The sequence below is a fragment of the Notolepis coatsorum genome, assembly GCF_963971535.1.
Source record: "Notolepis coatsorum genome assembly, chromosome: 11".
In the NCBI taxonomy this organism is placed as follows: Eukaryota; Metazoa; Chordata; class Actinopteri; order Aulopiformes; family Paralepididae; genus Notolepis; species Notolepis coatsorum.
The window spans coordinates 3,596,498-3,622,518 of NC_140175.1; the positions used below are offsets into that span (position 1 = coordinate 3,596,498).

General features: G+C 44.5%; 1 protein-coding gene across 1 annotated transcript in view; it reads right to left on the reverse strand.

The window, feature by feature from the left end:
* Positions 1–23,678, reverse strand: part of zfyve16 (zinc finger, FYVE domain containing 16) — a 62,650-nt gene extending 38,972 nt beyond the window's left edge. The window contains exons 1-4 of the mRNA XM_084324157.1: positions 23,540–23,678; positions 22,268–22,377; positions 14,213–16,296; positions 5,452–5,548 (exon numbers count right to left, since the gene is read on the reverse strand). Coding sequence (XP_084180283.1) covers positions 5,452–5,548; positions 14,213–16,296; positions 22,268–22,337 — 2,251 coding nt within the window. The 5' untranslated portion in view covers positions 22,338–22,377; positions 23,540–23,678. The remainder of the gene's footprint in view (positions 1–5,451; positions 5,549–14,212; positions 16,297–22,267; positions 22,378–23,539) is intronic.
* Positions 23,679–26,021: the final 2,343 nt, after the last annotated feature.

Genomic DNA, 26,021 nt, shown 5'->3' on the forward strand with positions numbered 1-26,021 from the left:
CACACACACACACACACACACACACGCGCACAGTGTCAAGGACAGCTATCAGTGTCCTGCTATAACTCTACCTTTCCCTTGCCCTCTCCATCCATCTCTCCCCTCCTTTATCACCCCCCTCCCCTCCTCGCTCTCCCCCTCGCCCCCCCCCCCCTCCCTCCCTCCCTCCCTCTCCCTCATCTCTGCTGCAGTCACTCTGCCTGTAATGGTTCCTTCTCTGAAGCAGGTCTTTCATCATCAGAGCGGACAGGCAGAACCGTGGAAGTGGAGCGACGAACACCTGACTTTAAACACGGTGTGACGCTATGAGCCTGTTCTCATGGTGCTATGAGCCTGTTCTCATGATGCTATGAGCCTGTTCTCATGACGCTATGAGCCTGTTCTCATGACGCTATGAGCCTGTTCTCATGACGCTATGAGCCTGTTCTCATGATGCTATGAGCCTGTTCTCATGATGCTATGAGCCTGTTCTCATGACGCTATGAGCCTGTTCTCATGATGCTATGAGCCTGTTCTCATGACGCTATGAGCCTGTTCTCATGATGCTATGAGCCTGTTCTCATGATGCTATGAGCCTGTTCTCATGGTGCTATGAGCCTGTTCTCATGATGCTATGAGCCTGTTCTCATGATGCTATGAGCCTGTTCTCATGGTGCTATGAGCCTGTTCTCATGACGCTATGAGCCTGTTCTCATGGTGCTATGAGCCTGTTCTCATGATGCTATGAGCCTGTTCTCATCATGCTATGAGCCTGTTCTCATGGTGCTATGAGCCTGTTCTCATGATGCTATGAGCCTGTTCTCATGATGCTATGAGTCTGTTCTCATGATGCTATGAGCCTGTTCTCATCATGCTATGAGCCTGTTGTTCTCATGGTGCTATGAGCCTGTTCTCATGATGCTATGAGCCTGTTCTCATGATGCTATGAGCCTGTTCTCATGCTGCTATGAGCCTGTTCTCATGGTGCTATGAGCCTGTTCTCATGATGCTATGAGCCTGTTCTCATGGTGCTATGAGCCTGTTCTCATGATGCTATGAGCCTGTTCTCATGATGCTATGAGCCTGTTCTCATGATGCTATGAACCTGTTCTCATGATGCTATGAGCCTGTTCTCATCACGCTATGAGCCTGTTGTTCTCATGATGCTATGAGCCTGTTCTCATCACGCTATGAGCCTGTTGTTCTCATGATGCTATGAGCCTGTTCTCATCACGCTATGAGCCTGTTCTCATGATGCTATGAGCCTGTTCTCATCATGCTATGAGCCTGTTCTCATGATGCTATGAGCCTGTTCTCATGATGCTATGAGCCTGTTCTCATGGTGCTATGAGCCTGTTCTCATGGTGCTATGAGCCTGTTCTCATGACGCTATGAGCCTGTTCTCATGATGCTATGAGCCTGTTCTCATGACGCTATGAGCCTGTTCTCATGGTGCTATGAGCCTGTTCTCATGATGCTATGAGCCTGTTCTCATGATGCTATGAGCCTGTTCTCATGGTGCTATGAGCCTGTTCTCATGATGCTATGAGCCTGTTCTCATGATGCTATGAGCCTGTTCTCATGACGCTATGAGCCTGTTCTCATGACGCTATGAGCCTGTTCTCATGATGCTATGAGCCTGTTCTCATGATGCTATGAGCCTGTTCTCATGATGCTATGAGCCTGTTCTCATGATGCTATGAGCCTGTTCTCATGACGCTATGAGCCTGTTCTCATGATGCTATGAGCCTGTTCTCATGATGCTATGAGCCTGTTCTCATGATGCTATGAGCCTGTTCTCATGATGCTATGAGCCTGTTCTCATGATGCTATGAGCCTGTTCTCATGATGCTATGAGCCTGTTCTCATGATGCTATGAGCCTGTTCTCATGACGCTATGAGCCTGTTCTCATGATGCTATGAGCCTGTTCTCATGACGCTATGAGCCTGTTCTCATGATGCTATGAGCCTGTTCTCATGATGCTATGAGCCTGTTCTCATGATGCTATGAGCCTGTTCTCATGACGCTATGAGCCTGTTCTCATGACGCTATGAGCCTGTTCTCATGATGCTATGATGAGCCTGTTCTCATGATGCTATGAGCCTGTTCTCATGATGCTATGAGCCTGTTCTCATGATGCTATGAGCCTGTTCTCATGATGCTATGAGCCTGTTCTCATGGTGCTATGAGCCTGTTCTCATGATGCTATGAGCCTGTTGTTCTCATGATGCTATGAGCCTGTTCTCATGATGCTATGAGCCTGTTCTCATGATGCTATGAGCCTGTTCTCATGATGCTATGAGCCTGTTCTCATGATGCTATGAGCCTGTTCTCATGATGCTATGAGCCTGTTCTCATCACGCTATGAGCCTGTTCTCATGATGCTATGAGCCTGTTCTCATGACGCTATGAGCCTGTTCTCATGATGCTATGAGCCTGTTCTCATGATGCTATGAGCCTGTTCTCATGATGCTATGAGCCTGTTCTCATGATGCTATGAGCCTGTTCTCATGATGCTATGAGCCTGTTCTCATGACGCTATGAGCCTGTTCTCATGATGCTATGAGCCTGTTCTCATGATGCTATGAGCCTGTTCTCATGGTGCTATGAGCCTGTTCTCATGACGCTATGAGCCTGTTCTCATGATGCTATGAGCCTGTTCTCATGACGCTATGAGCCTGTTCTCATGATGCTATGAGCCTGTTCTCATGGTGCTATGAGCCTGTTCTCATGATGCTATGATGAGCCTGTTCTCATGATGCTATGATGAGCCTGTTCTCATGATGCTATGATGAGCCTGTTCTCATGATGCTATGAGCCTGTTGTTCTCATACAACAGGCCACATCCATAGACCTCTAGCTTTATAGTGGGCCTACATCCATAGACCTCCAACATCCACAAGCAGACAGAATGGCGAGGACAGATTTTGAGGCTATATTCCGTATTTCACAAGAAAAAAGCATCTGCATCAAAGATGATGACTATGATGATATATATTTAGACATCTTCTCGACCTCCAGTGAGAAGCACTGGTTTAGAAAACAACGTTTCAATGTTTATTTTCCCACCGATTGTTTGAACGCGAGTCGATTCTGTCCTGTTGCCGTCTGGACCTGAGGTAACAGTGAGCCTGCTTCTAAATAACCTTCTATTTAATACTTCTAAATAATAATAATAATAATAATAACAATACTAATCCTGAACAGCTAGGCTATTACTGATACTAGTGGTGCACGATATATCGGCCGATATGGTCCTTTTTTTACACATCAGTATCGGGCCGATACTAAAGAAATATATATATATTTTTCATTTGACATGTTTTGGTCTTAAATTGTTTCAAAATATCAGTAATTTCTGAAAATAAATTACAAAAAAAAAGAAATGTGTTTTGCAAAATAGCTCTTTATTTGATTATCATAAAAAAGTGTTTTCTATACATACTACATAGATATCGACATCGGTAAATATCTGTATCGGCCAGAACAGCAATATTAATATCGGTATCGGCCACAATTTTCACACGGGTGCATCACTAACTGATACTGATAGGATGGCCTGCCTGCATCCCACCTGTGTTAGAGGCCGTCTTCTCTGGGTCCATGTGCTAAACCTTTGGCCAGTGATATCAGAAATCCTCTAGATCTCAGCTGACCTTTCACCCTGGCATGAAAGGGGGCAGGAATAGACTCCGTCATGGAACATGAAAGTCGCTAACCTTGTGAAAACCACTATGCCTTTACTTTCGCTGATGTTACTGTATTACTACGCTACAACAAGCTATTAAAATTAATTTGTGTATCAACCAAGAGCACCCGGCAGTAAATAACAAGTGCGTCTAAAATGCATACAGAGGTTCCATGTGCAGGTCTTGTCGTAAAAGTGTTAGTGAAAGTAAAGTGTGATATATACACACAAGGTGAATTACCTGCCTAGCAACTTTCAAACAACTTTCAAGTCTTGTGGACTATTTTCCATCCCTTTTCAACATCAGTGTGTGAATGGCATTGGGGTAATCCGAGATCAGCTCAAACACACGGCATCACATTGACGTCATCTGGGTCATTGAATCCTTGTGTTGTGTTGATTACAGCTCGTTGGACCGGACTGATCACTGATCAGGTAGCGGTCCCCAATACGACAAGGTGTTGTTATTTTTCCATCTACATCATTTCATGGAGCTGTAATTAACACAACACAACAAGGAAGGATTCAATGTCCCCCGATCACTTGTGGCCAGTGAGTGAGATTCTGTGCAAAATAAATCAGCATTGTTTATTTAGCGAAGTGCCTCTTTAAAAGACAGGCGTAATCTCCAGACTGGTACGATCCTTAAATTAACCCTCTGAGGTCGGAGGCTCCAAAAGGTGTGAAAACGGCCTAAATAGGCCGAAAAATGACAACGTTTTTGTGTATTCCAGTAAAGGGTGATTCCTGCAGATTCACTTTTTTTCCTGGACATTTCCAAAAACGAGCGTTTTTCAAAATGGTATAAAACGGAAATGTACTGATGAAAAAACAATCCGTTTCGACAATGTTGACTGCAAGCAAGTCATTGATACGCGACGGGCGTCATAGCCTTAATTTAAGATATAGTTTATGCGTTCGCAAATGTGCTCACCCTCTCATTGAATAGAGCGTTGGCACTCAAGCGCTAAATCGTGCGCCCCCTGCTGGCACCCAAAGTGTTAACAATTGTGTGTATTGAGCCGTACTGTATTGTACCCATTCTGCAATCTGTTTTTTTTTTTTTTTTTTTATATATCTTTCTTCCCCTCCTTTTTCCCTATTTTTCTCCCATCCCACCCTTCCTGGTTGTTGCATACTTTCCCCTACTGTTGGTCCGGGAGACCGGAGACTGTCACATGCTTTCCTCCGATGCATGTGCAGCCTGGGGCAGGCCAACCTGGCCGCGCAGGTTCTCACCGGGGAGAGTGTAGCGTGTGGGAGGCCACACTATCTCTCCTCAGTTCCAACCCTTGCTGAGCAGGCGCCCCGACCGAACTGTAGGGGTCGCTGTCCACAACGCCCAGGACCCACCCATCAGCTTTCCCACCCCCTGATACAGCCAATTGTATCAGTGTGAGCGGCCAGCCAAGCTGATAGCAACGCCGGGAGCTGGATTCGAACAGGCGAATCCTAGTGTCTCCCGGTGTTGGTGACGAACGTAATCTCCGTGCGCCACCTGCCCCCCCATTCTGCAATCTGTTAATAACATTTTCATTCAATCAATCAATCTGCACGGTGATTGATTGATTGATTGAATGAAAAATGTTATTAACAGATTGCAGAATGGGTACAATACAGTACGGCTCAATACACACAATTGTAAAGGGGATGCAGACCAGAGAAAGACTTTCGTCTTGTTTACATCAGGGTCCCCCATTTTCAATTCATAATGAATTGTAAGTAAGGGTGCAACTAGCACCGTGCAATCCATTCGTTGTGGATCTAGCCCATGGTGTCTTACCTCTGTGGATGGTGTTATAGCAGATGACACAGACGCGGGCCTCCTTCTCCAGGTATCTCAGCTTACATCTCCGACTGCAGCACACAGCGCAGTACACCTGCCACCAGTCAGGGAGGAGATATACAACATCATAAACATCACACACACCAAGGTGGCAAATTAACAAGGACTCTGGGTTAGAAGCTGCTGAAGGCCCATAAAACACCCCCGGAGCCGGAGCCAAGGGTGGAGTCCTTGTGTGACGTCACTTCAAATACGGCTACCAGGACACTCAAATAGCAAAAGCGAGTCAAGTTGTTTAGGTACCATGCAGTGAAAAGCGGCATAAGAGAATACTTCATAATATTTCATAATATTTTGTTTGTTTGCACCAAGTTAATACTTTGACAAATGTTGCCTATATTTTTCAGTCAGTTTGGTCTTTGTGTGCCAAAGAATTTTACCAAATAAATGAGAAGCATGTTTAAATGAGCAATGCCTCCCCTCTCTCCTAGCTCTAACCGTCACTGTCAAAATAATGTGCCTGATGTCAAACTGCCTCATTCTTTCAGTTTTTGCATGACTATGTCCTTGAGAATAACTGAAACGTTGGATTATGTTTAGGCTATATATCGTATGCTGATGTAGGGTATTTTTGGAGTGTTAAATTTTTTTTAAATAAAAAACAACTTATCGAACCGAACCGAAAACCGAGACACCAAAACCGTGATACAAACCGAACCGTAGATTTTGTGAACCGTTAACACTTTGGCTGCCATGGGTTAAATTCATTATCAACCGTAGGTTGCCGGCTCTATTTGTCTATAGAGAAAGTCCCCTTCTTTGCAGGGCTATAACTTTTTAAATTCTATTGCTACATTGCCATTATTAGGGCCCATTCAAAGTCCTATATGTATTGTTCATTGTGTAGCAACGTTAAACTTTTTCATTCACATATTCATAGTAAAGTATGGTCTAATGTATAAGTATGTTTTCATCTCTTTGTGCAGCTTTCTCCAGAACGTGATCTATAGCCCCAAATACATTATATTGATGATGCAATACAGTTTTATGGCAATCAGCGCGATATAAAAAATTCCAACTAGACGTACTTCTAGAAGTTACTACACGTCATCTGATGTTGACCGGATGGGCTAGGGGGCGTTTATAATTCCGTGGGCAGCGTTATACCAATCATCTAATGTGGGTCAAATGTTGATAATAGCAGTTAGTATCGAAGACGGTAACTTTACACGCTAAAACTCACCCCAGTCTCCGCGCGCCGTTGGGCGATCATCGTAGAGTAGAAATTTTATCATTATGGGATGTAGATTTACCCGGTCCATCTCCAGCTTGTATAATGGTATATACGTCCAAATCATGTTGTTTATCGAGTTATTGGCAATCGATCGCTATGTAGTGTGACGAGCCAGAGTCCCGGGACATGTACCGAGTGCCCGGGAAGTAATACGGCCGTCCAGCACAACCTCTACGGCACTTCCTGTTAAGCGATTGCGCCGATCGGCCACCAGATGGCGCTCCTGAACCGCCAGAGAGCTCAGTGGGTCCTCCTGGTGGATCTCAGGCCAGCGGAGGGGACATATGAATCCGATCCCAGATTTTTGAAATATTGATATTAAAGACGCTGTAAAGCGTCTTCGGCAACTTGAGCATGGCCGGGAATGACGTGTTTAAGCGTTTCCCGGCACCCAAAGTGTTAATATAACACTATTATTATTATTAATAATATTATTATTATTATTATTATAGTATCGAGTGTCATTATTATAACACTATTATTATTATTATTATTATAGTATCGAGTGTCCTTATTATAACACTATTATAATTATTATAGTATCAAGTGTCCTTATAACACTATTATTATAATTATTATAATATCAAGTGTCATAACACTATTATAATTATTATAGTATCGAGTGTCATTATTAACACTTATTAATGTTATTATCATATGGAGTGTTATTATTCTCACATTACAGACTGCGTATGACGTAATGTATGACGTATATCATGCCACACATGGGACAGTGGCTCGGGAGGTAGAGCAGTCGTCTGGTAATCCGGAGGTTCCTGGTTCGATTCCCGTTTCCCCCGGGCAACGTGTCAAAGTGTCCTCGAGCAAGACACTTAACCCCTAATTGCTCCCAATGCGCAAGTTGGCACCTCGCATGGTCGCCTCCGCCGTCGGTGTGTGAATGAATGAATAAAAAGCTCTATAAATGCACCATTTACAATTTACACATAGACTCTCACTTGCACCTTGTGTATATTGTTTATTGTTTTCTCATATTTTTATATTCAGTTAATTATATTGTTTATGCCGTTTATTATTCTCATATTTTTATATTCAGATGTAACTTTCTACAATTACACCTGCCCATACCTGTACCTCCCCTCCCCCCTCCTGCTATTACTCTGCCCATACCTGCACCTCCCCTCCCCCTCCCCCATGCTGCTATCACCCTGCCCATACCTGTACCTCCCCTCCCCCCTCCTGCTATTACTCTGCCCATACCTGTACCTCCCCTCCCCCCTCCTGCTATTACTCTGCCCATACCTGCACCTCCCCTCCCCCATGCTGCTATCACCCTGCCCATACCTGCACCTCCCCTCCCCCTCCCCCATGCTGCTATCACCCTGCCCATACCTGCACCTCCCCTCCCCCCTCCCCCATGCTGCTATCACCCTGCCCATACCTGCACCTCCCCTCCCCCTCCCCCATGCTGCTATCACCCTGCCCATACCTGCACCTCCCCTCCCCCTCCCCCATGCTGCTATCACCCTGCCCATACCTGCACCTCCCCTCCCCCTCCCCCATGCTGCTATCACTCTGCCCATACCTGCACCTCCCCTCCCCCCTCCCCCCTCCTGCTATTACTCTGCCCATACCTGCACCTCCCCTCCCCCTCCCCCATGCTGCTATTACTCTGCCCATACCTGTACCTCCCCCCTCCCCCCTCCTGCTATTACTCTGCCCATACCTGTACCTCCCCCCTCCCCTCCCCCCTCCTGCTATTACTCTGCCCATACCTGCACCTCCCCTCCCCCCTCCCCCATGCTGCTATCACCCTGCCCATACCTGTACCTCCCCTCCCCCCTCCCCCATGCTGCTATCACCCTGCCCATACCTGCACCTCCCCTCCCCCCTCCCCCATGCTGCTATCACCCTGCCCATACCTGTACCTCCCCTCCCCCCTCCCCCATGCTGCTATCACCCTGCCCATACCTGCACCTCCCCTCCCCCCTCCCCCATGCTGCTATCACCCTGCCCATACCTGTACCTCCCCTCCCCCCTCCCCCATGCTGCTATGACGCCCAAAGGAGATCAATAAAGGAATATCTTATCTCGTTTATTAGCAGCTAAATGATGAAAACAAAGCTTCTGATAATAATGTCCTATAAGCCACAGACCAGGTGGAGAAATGAAAGATTAACCCTTTCACTACCACACTACAGACGGTTAACCCTTTCACTACCACACTACAGACAGACGGTTAATCTTCTGTAGTGTGGTTGTGAAAGGGTTAACCTTATGTAGTGTGGTTGTGAAAGGGTTAACCTTCTGTAGTGTGGCAGTGAAAGGGTTAACATGCTGTATTGTCGCAGTGAAAGGGTTAATAGTGAAAGGGTTAAACGGGAGAAGTGCGTTTCCTGCCCAGCCGACGCCGCTTGTGACCCTCTGTCTGACGCTGAAGGACAGCGGTAGTTAACGAGTCACTCCACCAATCAGGAACATTCACTGCTGTGGGCGACGCCCCCTGGGTCCAGGGCAAGAATGATGACAGGAAGTAATCAAGGAGAGCGGTCGTGAGCAGGAGTGTTAACCGGCCAACGAGGCCAATACTCCATTTGATTAGTATCGATACTTTTAGAATAATAGCCTGATGACGTATTTTCTATTATTTAATTTATATAATAAATGCCATGTTCCGTCATCCAATGTTAAATTACATACACACTTTTCTTGATATTTTAGGCTTTTGCCCTGATAGACCCGGTATCGTAATACTTAGGCTGGTGCCGGTATCAAATTCAAAATGGTGGTATTGTGACAACACTACTAGTAGGTACTAGTTTGTGTTGGTAAATAAACAAGTCTTCTCTAAGTGCTGCTTTTAACACAATGGCTGCCAACAACGAGTCAACTCGTTATAGCCCGCCAATCGAATTCGGCCAACAACGAGTATACTAGTTATTGGATCGTTATTTCTTTTATTCGCTATTTATTTTTCCATTCATAATTCATCCTGCTGTGCTGTGGAAATGTGTGGCACTCTGTCTGAGATCGCAACGGTCCGATACAGCCACCTAACGCCTTGCGGCCGCTATTACACTCCATTTGAAACGATGTGGCTTGTTGTCTGGGCGGGGTCTAAACACTCCGGCAAGACAAGCGCTTATAACACATGCATCGACGAGGGTCCGCCCCCCCGGGTTCATGTTCAATGCTCGATTACGTTGGATACACGATCGCGACCAGCATTTGGAATGGCGATCAGATAATTGGATTATTCTTTTTGCAGTACATCATAGACAAGGCAAGGACTATATGTTATCAATCTTGCGTTGATCCGATAATTCTTTCCCCGCGATCGGAGAGTGTGGTGTAACGTATCCCGTTGGTAGCGATCAAAGCACGGAGGGGCACCCCGTCACCCCCCCCCCCCCTTTTATGCATGCATGATGAAACATAATACCGATAATCTAGTGTTGATTTCAGATTGATTGTTGATCCAAGCGAGGAATGGCAACGCGTTTAGTGAATTGCACTAAAACTCTGTTTAGCAGCGTTTCCCGGGATTACACAGAACTACCCTAAAACTATACTCATATTCACCACGGTATAAAACGGGAATGTATTGATGAAAAAAGTATCTGTTTTTTGCAACTTGACCGGAAGAAACTCAATGACAATCGACTATGTCATTAGATCCATAGCTATAATATTTAATGTAGTTTCAGCACTACAAACACCGGCATGTACCCCCATTTCATTACAGCGCTTGCACACACGGCCATGAGTTAAGATAAGATATTCCTTTATTGATCTCCTTGGGGAGATTCAGGCATCATAGCAGCATGAGGAGGGGGGGGGGGGGGGGGGGGTGGGGGGTACAGGTAATAGAAGAAAGACATAAATATAGGCAATAAAATTATAGTACAGTAGAAAAGTAAAAAGGGCTGCTCCTGAGAATAATGTGGTGTGTGCGCTGTAGAGCTGTCCCCGAAGCCTGTTTTTGGGATTCTAACATATATCCAATAGACGAGCGCCCCTTTTCAACCGCGTGACTTGTTCAGAAAGTTTGGTGCACTTGACAAATTGCAGTGTGAAAGCAAACCGAACCGAATGAAGAATGCTGAACATTGTTGCAACTTCACCCGCCCGAGTCCGCACAGAGAGTCCACCAAAACTATATGTGAAAGCGCCCTGTTAGTGATCACTAGGGCTGTCTTAAATACTTCGAAGCTTTGTTCGATGGGCATGGGATTCGAATATGAAAATAAAATTCGATTATGTAAAAAGAAAATTGCAAAATCAACTCTGCCTCTCTTTGTTAACTAAAACAAGCAATGCTGTTTGTTATTTAAGATGAGGTCGGACTCGGCACTGACAGATCTGTGTTCATTGTGCTGCTTTTATAAAGCCTCAAATGACGGCTTACAATATTTCATGGAAGCAAAGTGTTTAAACTTTACAGCACTGACAAAGTTGAACAAAGTGCTGTACAAGTCCCACAACATAAATAAAATTTTATAATAATAATAATAATAATAATAATAATAATAATAATAATAATAATAATATAATAATAATAATAATAATAATAATAATAATAATAATAATAATAATAATAATATCTGGAGAGGAGCTGTGAACACAAGCCGCTGACTCATGCGCTCTCTCTCTTATCTGGGAATCTGCTCCACTATATTTAGTCGTGGGATAATAATAACACAACAAGCCTCTGAGCCTTGTGAGGCCGCGCCCCCTCAGAGTGCCTCGTGAGGCCGCGCCCCCCCTCAGAGTGCCTGCCCAGTGTGACGACGACAACAACAACAAGCGGGAGGCCATTACTCCCGTTTACATGTCATCACGACCTCGTCTTCCCCGTGATCACGGAAACAAGATGAAACCATTATTGGGCCATATGCTGTGTGTTGCTGTCATTTTGTGTTGTGTTGTAAATGCAGCGCACCCTTCCTTCACAGCGTGCCCCCCCCCCCCCCCCCCCCGCACACACAAGCCCAAACAGTAGTTTTTTTTTTTTAAATGTAATGGGAACTGACGAGTAATTGTGTTTAATCATCGTGATTTCAATTAGGGCTGAACGATTCTTGCTAAAAATGTGAATCACGATTATTCTCTCCAAGAATTGAGATCACGATTCTCTCACACCCTACTTATTTGTCGTCATCGTTTAAAAAAAGTTAAGTAAAAAGTTAAAAAAAAAACATAAATACAAAATTGTAAAAAAAAAAAATGAATAACGATTATTATTTTAAAATAGTAATAATTTAGAAATGAGATCGCATAGGATAGGTCTATGAATCGAGATCGCGATTTTTTTTTCGATTAATTGTGCAGCCCTAATTTCAATATCAATAAAAATTCTCTTGAATTACTGCTCTACACTATAAAAACATACTTATATTCACGACGATATTAACACGACAATGTATGAATGGAAAAATATAACGTTCCCACATCCGGAACGATAGATACCCGATGTTGAATGGGCCATAGTAATGTCGATATAGCTATAATATTTAAAAAGTTATAGCCCTGCATAGAAGGTGAGCGACTCCATAGGCTTACAGCACTGGCAGAGAGTGGTCAGTGGTATAAGATGGGCATACTGCGTGGCAGACAATGTGTTAAGGCGAGACACCCCAGGTGAATAGTCAAATATACTTTTTTTGTTGATTTTGAGATAGTTATATTTTGCTTCCTAAACATGTCTTCTATGAAACTAGTGACAATAGAACGTCAATAACACACATTTAGTTGTTTATTTTACATCATTTTGCCTTATTGCATCCATAAATGTGTACATATTTAATGGAGAAGTGCCTCATTTGCATATATAAACATACATTTCAGAAAACTTGCAATATATTTTTCTTAGTTTATATGTACATAACAAATTGGGAAAGTTTCATAGTGATATCTATTCAAATATGTTTTGGCCTATTAGGGGGTACTACACTGTACTACACTGTTTGTAGCCTGTGTGTAGTTCTGTTCAGTTCAATAACATCATTATTATTATTATTATTCAGTTATCAGGCATGTGTTTAGGTTGTCTATTACTAATGGTTTGATTAGGTATTGTGCTTGTAAATATCTGTTTAAAAAAAAGTATGGCATTTTACAATACCGAACTTTGAAGGCGTTTTCCCAAAAATGAGTTTTAAGAGTTTTTCCTCATACTCTGAGCCAGAAATCTCCACTTCAGTAGCACTCACATACACCAAACCTTCCAGTTCTATTCATATCTATGTTCTGAAGGTATTTACAGAAGGGTTTGTTGATATCGCATTCATACCCTGATTTATATCACATTTTATTCCTAAAAACATGGCGAAATATGGAATTTTACCATAAAAATGGACTGAATGGAGTATTTTCTGATTTATGGAGTGATAAAAAGAGATATCCAAAATCCCCTCTGTAATAACCTTTGGCTCTAATATGTCAACAAAATGAAACTATAATTTTGAAAATGGCTTTATCCAATGTTCAGATTTCTGTCCTGGAATTATATGCAAATGAGTGCATATTTAAGTAAATCATGCCTCATTTGCATATTTAAACATACAATTTCAGAAAACTTGTAATACAAAAAAGTCTTGTCTTAATATAAGTAATCAACTGGGGAAGTTTCATTGTGATATCTATTAGTTAATTTTTTTACCCTATTTCTCCCCTTAAAGAAAGTTGATTTAATTTTTTTTTTTTTAAGACTCATTTAATCAGATTAATCACTTTATTGAAATTGAGGATTTAGTTTGAGGATATTTTCTAAAAGAAAAGAAAAAGAAATCGCACATGCCTTGTATATCCCTTCCCAGCGACAGTCGCATTTCTCTCCTCTCCCCAGGCTCCTCAAGGCCGTTCCTACCGCCGCCTCTACTGCTCCATGGAGCCCGACGCTGCTATGCTCTGTGCTTCGTGCCGGTCGTCAGACTATACTCAAATCAACTCTAAATGGATCTAATCAGTGGATTGCATCTTTTCGTCAAGGAAGCAGAATAAGGCCGACCCTCTCTGCCTCTGGGACATTAACATTTAATTGTGTCTATTCAATCCGTTTAAACCAAATGGGGGTTTTCTTCACAGTTGCAGTTAAAGTTGAGGCTACACTAATATTATAATATTATACTATAAGACGTCACCATCACTTTCGTACCAACCGTGAGCCTTGATTGGATTATTTATGTTGACGAAAGTGACGAGTTATATTCATTAAAGAAAGTTGATCTAAGAAAAGAAAAAGACTAATTTAATCAGATTAATCACTTTATTCAAATTGAGGATTCAGAAAAAAAAAGATTTAATAATAAAAAAAAATATATATTTTTTTTTTTTTAGTAATTTCTTTTTTTAATAGACATTCGAAGCTTTGTTCGAATACTTCAATCGAAGCTTCGAATGTTAAAAAATGACATTCGGTACAGCCCTACTATGAGCTGTATGTGTATGTCACCGAGTTACCCCAGGGGGATTAATAAAGTATCTAAATCTAAATCCACGCACCTTGCCGCAGGCTCGACAGTGGTGCCTCCGCTTGGTGAAGGTGAACCTCTGCCAGCAGTTCATACAGTTGGGGGCGGCGGCGTCCGGCACCCAGTCCGGCTGCTTGCTCCCCAGCCCCCCCTCCTCCTCCTCCTCCTCCCCCTCCACCTCCCCCTCCCCCCTCGCCCCCTCCCTGGCCGGCTCCCCGGGGTACGGCGGGGGTTCCGAGAGCTCGTCGTACCCCACGCTGCTGAGGTCCCGCGGGAAGTACGCCGGGGGCTCAACGCTGCCCTGGTCGGCGGGGTTGGGGCTGGGGGGAGAGGGGGAGCCGTCCTCTTCCTCCTCCTCTTCCTCCTCCTCCTCCTCCTCTCCACAGGGCACCTGGGTCCCCTCCTCTCCCGCCGGCGGCGGGGGGGGAGACCTAGGGGCCGGGCAGCTCAGCTGTTTAGGCCTGGCTCCTCCGTAGCCGCCGCGGGGGGGCTGGCACTGAGGAGGAGGAGCGCCGCCGGCGGGGGAGAGCTCTGGCTCCAGGCGGTAGGAGGAGGAACCGGGGGGAGGCTCCTGGGAGGAGGAGGAGGGCGGCTCCACCGGGAGCTCCACCCCGCCGCACACCGTCCTGTCGCTCTCCGGAGAGGCCACGCCCCCCCCGGGCCCCGCCTCCTCCCCCCGCCTGCAGCTCCTCAGCTCCTCCTCCACCAGCCGCTCCTCCAGGTCCCCGTTGAGGAGCTCCGAGAAGCCCTCGTCCTGCTGCTGCTGCCCCCAGTCTCCGGCGCGGCTGCTGCTGCTGCTGCTGCAGTAGGACGCCGCGCCCCCCTCCGTGCCCCGCTCCGCCTCCGCCTCGGCGTGCGCCCGCAGGAAGGCGTCCAGCTCCTCGTCCGTCACCAGCAGCTCCGCCTGGTCGCTCTCGGGCAGATACTCGAACCCGAACTCGGGCGGGTCGTCGACGGGGCTGGGCTCGGGGGCGGCGCCGGGGGTCTCGGTCCGATGAGACAGAGACAGCTCGGGGACTCGTCTGTACGCCGGGGGCGGCGGGCGTTGTAGTTCAGCTGGAGCCACGTTGTGCCCGGAGGACGCGTTGTCCCTGGCGCTGACGTTACAAGACTCCCCGTGGTCACGCCGCCCCCCGGCCTCTCTGCCCTCCCAGGCCGAGTCCGCCTCCGTGCTCTCGGACGCTCCCGCCTGGCCCTCCTCCTCCTCCTCCTCCTCCTCCTCCTCCTCCTCCTGGGCGGGGGGGGGCCGCGTCGGGTTCACCACCAGAGCCCCCCCACACAGAGACACAGCGAGGGGGGGGAAGCAGGACAAGCCCACCGGCTCACTCTCTGATGAAGTGTCGACCCGTTCAGGAGGTTCTGCTTCAGCCGCCGTGTCCAGCCGGGGTTCTTCTCGTGACTCGTCCTCCTCTTCGTTGGACACTACGGGGGTTTCTTCTTCTCTTTCGGCGGGCGGGGCGGACGCCTGTTGGCGGAGGTCTGAAGAAGAGGCCGCCTCCTCCTCCTCCTCCTCCTCCTCCTCCTCTCCGACGGCAGCAGTGGTCCTCTGTGAGGGAGTGTCGTCTTCTGAGCCCAGCAGCGCCGCGGGGAGGATCACGTCGAGCAGACTGAGCGAGGCCGAATACCCGCCGTGGAGCGCCTGGCTCTCCTCCCCCCCGGTCAGGGTGACCACAGGGCTGTCGAAGTCCACCAGCAGCACCTCCCCCCCCCCGTCCTCCTCCTCCTCCTCCTCCTCCTCCTCCTCCATTATCCGCCTCTCGGCCGCGTCCAGCTCGCCGAACGCGTCGTGGCTGTTGCCGTTGCCGCCGCCGCGGACCAGGATCATGGCAGCGCTGGCGTCGTTGACCAGGTCGCACACCGGGCCGGGAGCAGCGGGGGTCTTCTGCCCGCGGTCCACGGAGGAGAGGAGGTCCACCCCGGTGAGGGGGGGTCGTTGTTGACCTTTGACCTCGCCGTCGTCGTCCACAGAGCCGGGGGCGGAGCCATAGTGCAGCGAGTTGAGGTCGGGGAGGAGACTCGGTGCCGCCGAGGAGGAGACCTCTGACCCCTGGGAGGCCGGCGAGGAGAAGGGGTACGGAGGGGGCGTCAGGGAGACGGAGCGGCAGTCGTGTTCATCTGGAGAGAAGGAGGAGAGAGGGAACAGAAACGGGCCGGGTCACTTCAGAGACGACACAGGAGAAGAACCAACGAGCCTGTGAGGGCCGCAGGAGTGACGTTCCATTAGCCCCGCCCTGTGTGAGGTTAGGCATAAAAGAAAATATTGTTTGGTTCCTGTTGGTCGTCAGTTAAGGCCGTGGGGGGGTAGGTAGGGAATTAGATTTATTTTATTTTTTATTTTATTCTTTCCCACGGCGACTATGGATAGGGAATTTCTTTATTTAATTAAAATGTTCACAACAACATGGATGCATGTACTCTGCCAGCATGTTTAATATCCATAATACTAAAGGTTTGACTAAGATTTTTATGAAACTTTATTAAAAAAGAAGAAAAAATTATAAAAAAAAAAATATATATTTACTCATAAAATAAATTGGGTCGCACCTAAATCGGCAGGGTCAGTCGGCAACCGGAACCAAGCCATTTTTTTTTAGGCCTTATAGAAACATAGTGCACTTAGTCCTGTGTGTGAGGTTATAGAAACATAGTGCACTTAGTCCTGTGTGTGAGGTTATAGAAACATAGTGCACTTAGTCCTGTGTGTGAGGTTATAGAAACATAGTGCACTTAGTCCTGTGTGTGAGGTTATAGAAACATAGTGCACTTAGTCCTGTGTGTGAGGTTATAGAAACATAGTGCACTTAGTCCTGTGTGTGAGGTTATAGAAACATAGTGCACTTAGTCCTGTGTGTGAGGTTATAGAAACATAGTGCACTTAGTCCTGTGTGTGAGGTTATAGAAACATAGTGCACTTAGTCCTGTGTGTGAGGTTATAGAAACATAGTGCACTTAGTCCTGTGTGTGAGGTTATAGAAACATAGTGCACTTAGTCATGCGTGTGAGGTTATAGAAACATAGTGCACTTAGTCCTGTGTGTGAGGTTATAGAAACATAGTGCACTTAGTCCTGCGTGTGAGGTTATAGAAACATAGTGCACTTAGTCATGCGTGTGAGGTTATAGAAACATAGTGCACTTAGTCCTGTGTGTGAGGTTATAGAAACATAGTGCACTTAGTCCTGTGTTATAGACACATAGTGCACTTAGTCCTGTGTGTGAGGTTATAGAAACATAGTGCACTTAGTCCTGTGTGTGAGGTTATAGAAACATAGTGCACTTAGTCCTGTGTGTGAGGTTATAGAAACATAGTGCACTTAGTCCTGTGTGTGAGGTTATAGAAACATAGTGCACTTAGTCATGCGTGTGAGGTTATAGAAACATAGTGCACTTAGTCCTGTGTGTGAGGTTATAGAAACATAGTGCACTTAGTCCTGTGTGTGAGGTTATAGAAACATAGTGCACTTAGTCCTGTGTGTGAGGTTATAGAAACATAGTGCACTTAGTCCTGTGTGTGAGGTTATAGAAACATAGTGCACTTAGTCCTGTGTGTGAGGTTATAGAAACATAGTGCACTTAGTCCTGTGTGTGAGGTTATAGAAACATAGTGCACTTAGTCCTGTGTGTGAGGTTATAGAAACATAGTGCACTTAGTCCTGTGTGTGAGGTTATAGAAACATAGTGCACTTAGTCCTGTGTGTGAGGTTATAGAAACATAGTGCACTTAGTCCTGTGTGTGAGGTTATAGAAACATAGTGCACTTAGTCCTGTGTTATAGACACATAGTGCACTTAGCCACATAAAATCAAAAAAGAAATATTAAAGCCTCAATAAAAGCACACCTCGTTGTGCATTATCCCTATTACTTGTTATACCACAGGTTGTTTTGGCCAAGACAATCTGATTGGTCAAAACGGGCAATCCAGCTGTGCTTATAATTCTGATGAAGCACAGCTACCAGCTCACTGCTGGGTTTCCCTCTAACCATGTTGAAGAAAACGTTTTTCAGGTGGTAAACTGTGTTGGTAGCTGTTGTATAAAAGCCCAATAAAAGCCAAGAGGGTTGTTCCTTTACGGTGGTTACCGTGGACGCCGGTACAAGCCAGTAGGGATGGGCACTAGTAATGTGTTCCCAGATCTAGTGTTGTCAAAAATATCGAAAAATCGATACATATCGATTCTGAATATTTAAAACGGTTTCAATACTCATTTCCCGAAATATCGATATTTAATTATTCATAAAAAAAAATATCTTTTTTTTGTATAAGGAAGTTGCATTGTTCATTTCAATACCTGTAATAGTACAGTAGTCCACACACACATGTGCATTCAGTTAAGTCGGAATATGACTGTAATACAAACAGTTCAGTGTGTCAGCTACATGCAACACAGATTACAGTGTTTACATCCGTCTGCTTGAGAAAATACCATGTTCTGCAATAAAAATTATTGAAGTGAGATGAACAGTTTAAATGTGTGATCTAAAGATAAACAAAGGGTTTTTAAAAGTGTTATACATATAATATATAACAATAATAGTTTTTTTACATTTTAAGATTGAACCTTTTTCCCTGTGGTATCGAAGATGGTATCGAATATCGATACTTTTCAAGGTATCGTATTGAAGTTGGAAATTCCAGTATCGTGACAACACTACCCAGATCCAGTACTTGCATGAAGTACTCCAGTAGCGCTCGAGCACTAGTTTAGGGAAATCTATTTTTAGAGCGCATGTAACAGAGGTCCGTGAGTATATCCACAGTCTGGAACTAGAAGACTAGAAGTCTCTATTTGTCATGCAGTTTTAACACACACACGCGAGATGGGCGACCCACAGGAACACACACACACACACACACATGCACTGAGTCGCCGATGAAATGTCTCTCTGCACTTTTCCCATCCCGTTGTCCTTCCCCCCCATCATGGGCAGCCAGGAGCAGATAGGGGCATGAACGTGAGCCGCGCCCCCGGGGGACCAATCCAAGTGCTCCTGTCCGTCTTCGTCAAGGACGCCACAGCGTTAGCCATCTGTTGTGCATGTTTTTCCATTGGGTTTATCTTATCGGGGGGGAAACCCTTGCGAGCACGGGGAGAACATAGGGCTGGGCGATATAACGATAACTATCGCGATATATTTTAATAATCGATATCGAATATCGAAATTAAAAAAAATCGAAAAATCGTTTTTTTTTTTTTTTTCCCTACCTGCAACAGGGCAGTTTTAAAACCAGAGACAGTGGACAGACTTGTCTTTCTTGCCTGCAACTTAAAGTAATGGCTTTGCTTGTCCAAATGACAATACTGACCAAATTCAGATTTATTTTTCTCTTGTCCATTTATTTTGTTTGCTTTCTAATTTAAAATACAGTTTGAAACCGTCTGTACACAGTAGGCTATGTGTGCTAGCAGAACTAGACTCCAGTCACGAGTCACAGTGCACATGTGCGGTGGTTTGTCCACCAAAAAAGCGCCAAAAGATCGAAAATAAACTAGCAGAGCCAGAACTGTTCAACTCCTCTGGAGCCACAGCCAGCAGAGAAGCCGGTTTACTTTAGCTTTTAAACCAGCTGCAGCCTGAGAACTGGAGTGTGAGGGGATGTAACACTAAAGATGGCGGCAACGACAAAGAATTGCTGCAAAATAAACATACATCTGTTGTTAAAAAAAAAAAAAAAAAAAAGGGTTTTTTTTTATACTTATAACAATTCGATAATTATCGATATCGAGAAATAAAATAAAATTATCATATCGTTATCGCGATATGATTTTTTTCCATATCGCCCAGCCCTAGGAGAACATGCAAACTCCACACAGAAAGGCCTGGGAGTGGGAGATTCCCCACCCGAGTACCTGGCATCATGGAAACCTGGTCCCCAAGCGGGAATCGAACCCTGGACCTTCTTGCTGTGAGGCGACAGTGTTAACCGCTACACCACCGTGCCGTTGGACTTCAAGTGTTGTGAAGTGACTGTGGCACGTAGCGGTACTGCAAGTAAACGCATCCACCCATACAAGGCACGCAGACACGTGACCAAAAGGTGAGTTCACCTCTCTTGGTATATAGTGGTCTGCGATGTCGCCCGCGGCGCGGGAGACCGGGGTTCAAGACTCGCTCGGGGCGATCCCTTAAATCCCTTAACACAGGGGTCGAACTTTAACACAACGCAGAGATGGCAATACGAGCCCGGCTACACGCATATTAACCCTTTCACTGCCACACGACAGCCGGTTAACCCTTTCACTGTGACAATACAGAAGGTTAGCCCTTTACTATCACACAACCGACGGCGATGCTCCATCATTAGCATCATTAGCTCCGCATTTGCGGAGCTAATGATGCTAATGATGGAGCATCGCCGTCGGTTGTGTGATAGTAAAGGGCTAACCTTCTGTCGTGTGGCAGTGAAAGGGTTAAAGCGTGTGGCAGCAGCAATAATGAGATATTGCATGGAGTCACACACACGCTACAGATTTGATTACGTCTCGCTCCACGGACTTAACAATGCACAGCGATATACCCGATGCTTAATGCACATCGTCAGTTATCATTTGTAATAATTACATTACCTCTCTCCGCTCATGGAACAGCACGTCCGTATCAATGGTCTACGAACGCTACGCAAAGTGGGCGACATGTTGTCGGCACAATTTGGAAGTGCACAAACGTGAACCACTGTTATTATATTTTAGAAAGCGATAAGCTAACAAACTTTTTTTTGCGGTAACGTTAGGTGGACTATCCAGGCTCCACAGCTTCCAGCGTCCTGCAACAACTCTCGCCTCGTGGGATTTCAAAGCAAGATATCCGTGACATTGGCACAAACAGGCACTTTTGATGGACATACTGGGTCATCAATTTCAATAATTGATGAATTGAAAATGGGGGACCCGGTGTAAAGTAAACAAGACGAAAGGCTTTTTCTGGTCTGCATCCTCTTAGCAGTTTGTTTTGTATTGAGTCGTACTGTATTGTACCCATTCTGCAATCTGTTTTCAATCAATCAATAACCTAATTAAAAAAGAGAATAAAAAGATCTAGCGCTCTCAAAAACCCCTCGAGTTCAGTTGAGACGGCAACTCGGCGAGTACTCGAGCAAATCAATTACTCGAGTAAATCAATTACTCAAGTAAATCAATTACTCATGCTCATCCCTACAAGCCACATTGCTGCCATGCCCATTATCACAGCAAAGAGCAAAAAGAGAGTGTATTACTTTGGACCACAAAGCACCTCCCAGTTCTCTGAGGCAAGCAACCAAGGTTGTCTCACAGCTGGAATCACAAGACACACAAAGCACCCGATGAGACGTCCCCCAGACCGCGACAGGAAAGCCCAAACATTTGACCATGAGAACCCGAGACGAATTCTGTACGGACCTAAGTGGGCCGCTCCTAGGGATGGGAATTGATTAGATTTTATCTATACGATTCCATTATAGGTTCCGCTTATGATTCGATTCTTTATCGATTCCCTCATCGATTCCTGATAAATGTATAATTTAAATAAATAAATTGGAAATGCAGCAGAACTAAGCTGGTTAGAATAACAACATGTATGCAACTTGACATTTCTGATCGTCATTTATTGTTGAGCCCCCACCAAAATGGTCGCAAATTTCGAGCCCTTACAAATTTAGTGACTGCGCTCGGTGACACTCGTTCACCTTTTCCCGAGTCAGTTTACCCCGCTGTGCTAGCGTGAAAGAATTTTCCTGAGGTGCGCGAGAACCACTAGCTGCAGCCTCAGTCTATTGTGATCATCTAAAATGGGAGAATGTTTATACAGTGAAAGCATTCGTTTTCATTTAGGTTTTCCTAGTCAAGGAATCAAATAGTCTGCTATGGCTGCATGCGTAGCGCTAACGTTATTGTTTTAAAATGCGCAACTGTCGGAAACACATGGCATTGATAAGAGGAATCGATACGTCACGGAGGCATGGAATTAGGAACCGGTTCCCAACCGGTTCCGGTTCTCGATTCCCATCCCTCCATAATGTAAAACTGAATCACAACAACCCGACCACATATTAAATAACATATAACAGAGGAGTAGTTTTTGATTGATGTCGTTGTTGTAATTGACCTCACCTGTATTGAGCTCAAAGTCGTCCAGCAGTTTATCCAGATCACACACAGCAGCCTTGAAGAATGTGTCCATGCTGCGTTCAAACAGAGGCCCCTTCTCATGCCTCCACTTCCTGCAAAACAACAACACAAAGACTACTAACAAAACCTGAACATTGGGAATAGTAGGCAATCTTGTTCTTTGCATGTGTGGCTTACTTGATATGACTAACGTGATACAAAGAAAGAACTGGCACACACAGCTAACAGTTCCCAAGTGTCAAATGTAGGCTAATCTATTTGTTGTGCACTAGTACCCACAGTCCCACGGTAGGCCAAAAACAGATTTAAATAACATTAGTCATTACCTACGTTGTGTACTTCAGCCTCTGACCTCTCTGCACTAGTCTTGGGTGTTGTTGTAGAAATATTATTAAAGATCTACTAAGAAGAAGAACCCAAGGCCCGGAAGACCAGACTGTTGTGTGGACTCGATTATCACCACCAGCTCTCAAACCAATTCTAGCTAATTCCAATTACTTCCAACCACAACATGGTTCCCAGCATGTGACAGCCACCCCACCCACCCACCTCCTCCAATGTACAGTTACCCCCCCACCCCACCTCCTCCAATGTACAGTTTCTACGTCAAATGTATATACTCTCTTTTTTAAACTCTTCTTGTATCACAAACAGTGCTGTATTTGTAAATCTGGTATGTCCTAAATGTATAGATGTAGCAGTACTGTCTATCTGTATGTCATATATGTCCTGATGAATTGAAAATGGAGGACCCTGATGTAAACAAGACGAAAGTCTCTCTGGTCTGCATCCCCTTAACAATTGTATGTATTGAGCTGTACTGTACCCATTCTGCAATCTGGCAATAAAATGTTCAATCAATTCAATCAATCACTCAATGACAAGGGACCTTATTTAACGTTACTCCGTGTTATGACAGCTGGCTACTAACTCTACCCCTAGAGACTAATTGCTAATGATGGCTAACTAACCCATCATGACAACACAACAATACAACGTTACACAGCTAACGTTAGTGCTGAATAACAAACAAACGGTAGCTGTCGTTAACGTGTATCGTTAGCTACAACACGTTAGCCGACAATGGTTAAATGTCGTTTCTCCATTCAAACTTAAACGAGAAGGTTCAGTTTAGTTAACGTGAGCTAACTAGCGTCACTTATTATTAGCTGTGGTTGGCGTTAGCTCGCTGGCTAACGTTAGCTAGCATCAAGCTAAAGGTGCTAAACGTTATTATTAACGTCCATTTATTACCAGAAGAATCTTTTATTCCATAACTCTGGCCTCGTCTTCCACTGCTGCCGGGCGCTTCTCCTTCAGGTGTGAGAGGTGATGTATAGATACTGTCATGTATATTATAAACACGAGCTGCTGCAGCTAAGTTGTATTGAAGAGCTGCTGCTGTGTAGTTGTTGTGTTTTCACTCCAGCAGCGGCCATCTTGAACTGAGCAGCTCACCGAGGAGGGGATGATTGATTGAAAACTTTATTTAAGGCGAGACACTACAGGTGACTAGGGTAAAACATTTAACTAATAGATATCACAATGAAACTTCCCCAGTTGATTACTTATATTAAGACAAGACTTTTTTGTATTACAAGTTTTCTGAAATTGTATGTTTAAATATGCAAATGAGGCATGATCTACTTAAATATGCACTCATTTGCATATAATTCCAGGACAGAAATCTGAACATTGGATAAAGCCATTTTTCAAATGTATAGTTTCATTTTGTTGACATATTAGAGCCAAAGGTTATTACAGAGGGGATTTTGGATATCTCTTTTTATCACTCCATAAATCAGAAAATACTCCATTCAGTCCATTTGTATGGTAAAATTCCATATTTCGCCATGTTTTTAGGAATAAAATGTGATATAAATCAGGGTATGAATGCGATATCAACAAACCCTTCTGTAAATACCTTCAGAACATAGATATGAATAGAACTGGAAGGTTTGGTGTATGTGAGTGCTACTGAAGTGGAGATTTCTGGCTCAGAGTATGAGGAAAAACTCATTAAAACTCATTTTTGGGAAAACGCCTTCAAAGTTCGGTATTGTAAAATGGCATAATACATTTTTTGAAACAGCTATTTACAAACACAATACCTAATCAAACCATTAGTAATTGACAACCTAAACACATGCCTGATAACTGAATAATAATAATAATGATGTTATTGAACTGAACAGAACTACACACAGGCTACAAACAGTGTAGTACAGTGTAGTACCCCCTAATAGGCAACAAATATTTGAATAGATATCATTATGAAACTTTCCCAGTTTGTTATGTACATATAAACTAAGAAAAAATATATTGCAAGTTTTCTGAATTTTATGTTTATATATGCAAATGAGGCACTTCCCCATTAAATATGTGCACATTTATGGATGCAATAAGGCAAAATGAAGTAAAATAAACAACTAAATGTGTGTTATTGACGTTTTATTGTCACTAGTTTCATAGAAGACATGTTTAGGAAGCAAAATATAACAAAATCTCAAAATCAACAAAATAAAGTATATTTGCCTATTCACCTGGGGTGTCTCGCCATAACAGATTGCAGAATGGGTACAATACAGTACGGCTCAATACACACAATTGTTAAGGGGATGCAGACCAGAGAAAGACTTTCGTCTTGTTTACATCAGGGTCCCCCATTTTCAATTCATCATAACATGACATACATGACATACAGATAGACAATACTGCTACATCTATACATCTATGACATACCAGATCTACAAATATACAGCACTGTTTGTGATACAAAAATAGTCTAAAAAGAGAGTACATTTGAGGGGGAAGAAACTGTACATTGGAAGAGGTTGGGTAGGTGGGGTGGGGTTGGGTAGGTGGGGAAAACTGTACATGATGGGCGGTCAATCATTAGTGGTTAACATACCGTTGTATTTGTTCGGTACGTTACACACTGAAACGGTTCGGTACGGATATGTGTACCTTTACACCCCTAATGGGAAAGCATTAAACAGATCATCTGTCTAAACCTCGTAACTCTATTCGCCCTCAAATCGCAGGCGCTTAGTCCGCTGCGCTACCCGGCCGCACAAATAAATATCTTGAATGATTGCATGAAGGAACGGGGAAGCTGAAGTTCGATGGTCCAAGGTTCAACTAAGTACAGTAATGGGCTCAGTGTCTGTCTGAAATTGCACAGTCACCACATAGTCTACTAGAGTATCTATCATATTTACAAACCCCTCTATGGTACGTCTATTTCCATGTTAATAGCACCTTGTGAAATATTGTTGATTAGCATTATTTAATATTTCATGAGGTGACAGAAGAAGCGTTTGACATTCACAGCTTTGTTCCAATTCACAGTGATTCACAACGTTTTGATTAGATATTTGATGTTTGAATGGTAATTAGATAATTTGGTAGGCGGAACGAATTCAGCATATTAAAGGTGCTGTAAGTGGTATTTTTTGTTGAGATAAGTGTTAAATAGCTCTACATTCCAACAGCCATCACTGATATAGAGTGTCTGGTCAGTAACATAGGGTCTCTCAGTTCCTCCACTCTGCAGTAAACAGCCATCACTGATATAGAGTGTCTGGTCAGTAACATGGGTCTCCCAGCCCCTCCTGCTCTGCAGTAAACAGCCATCACTGATACAGAGTGTCTGGTCAGTAACATGGGTCTCCCAGTCCCTCCACTCTGCAGTAAACAGCCATCACTGATACAGAGTGTCTGGTCAGTAACATGG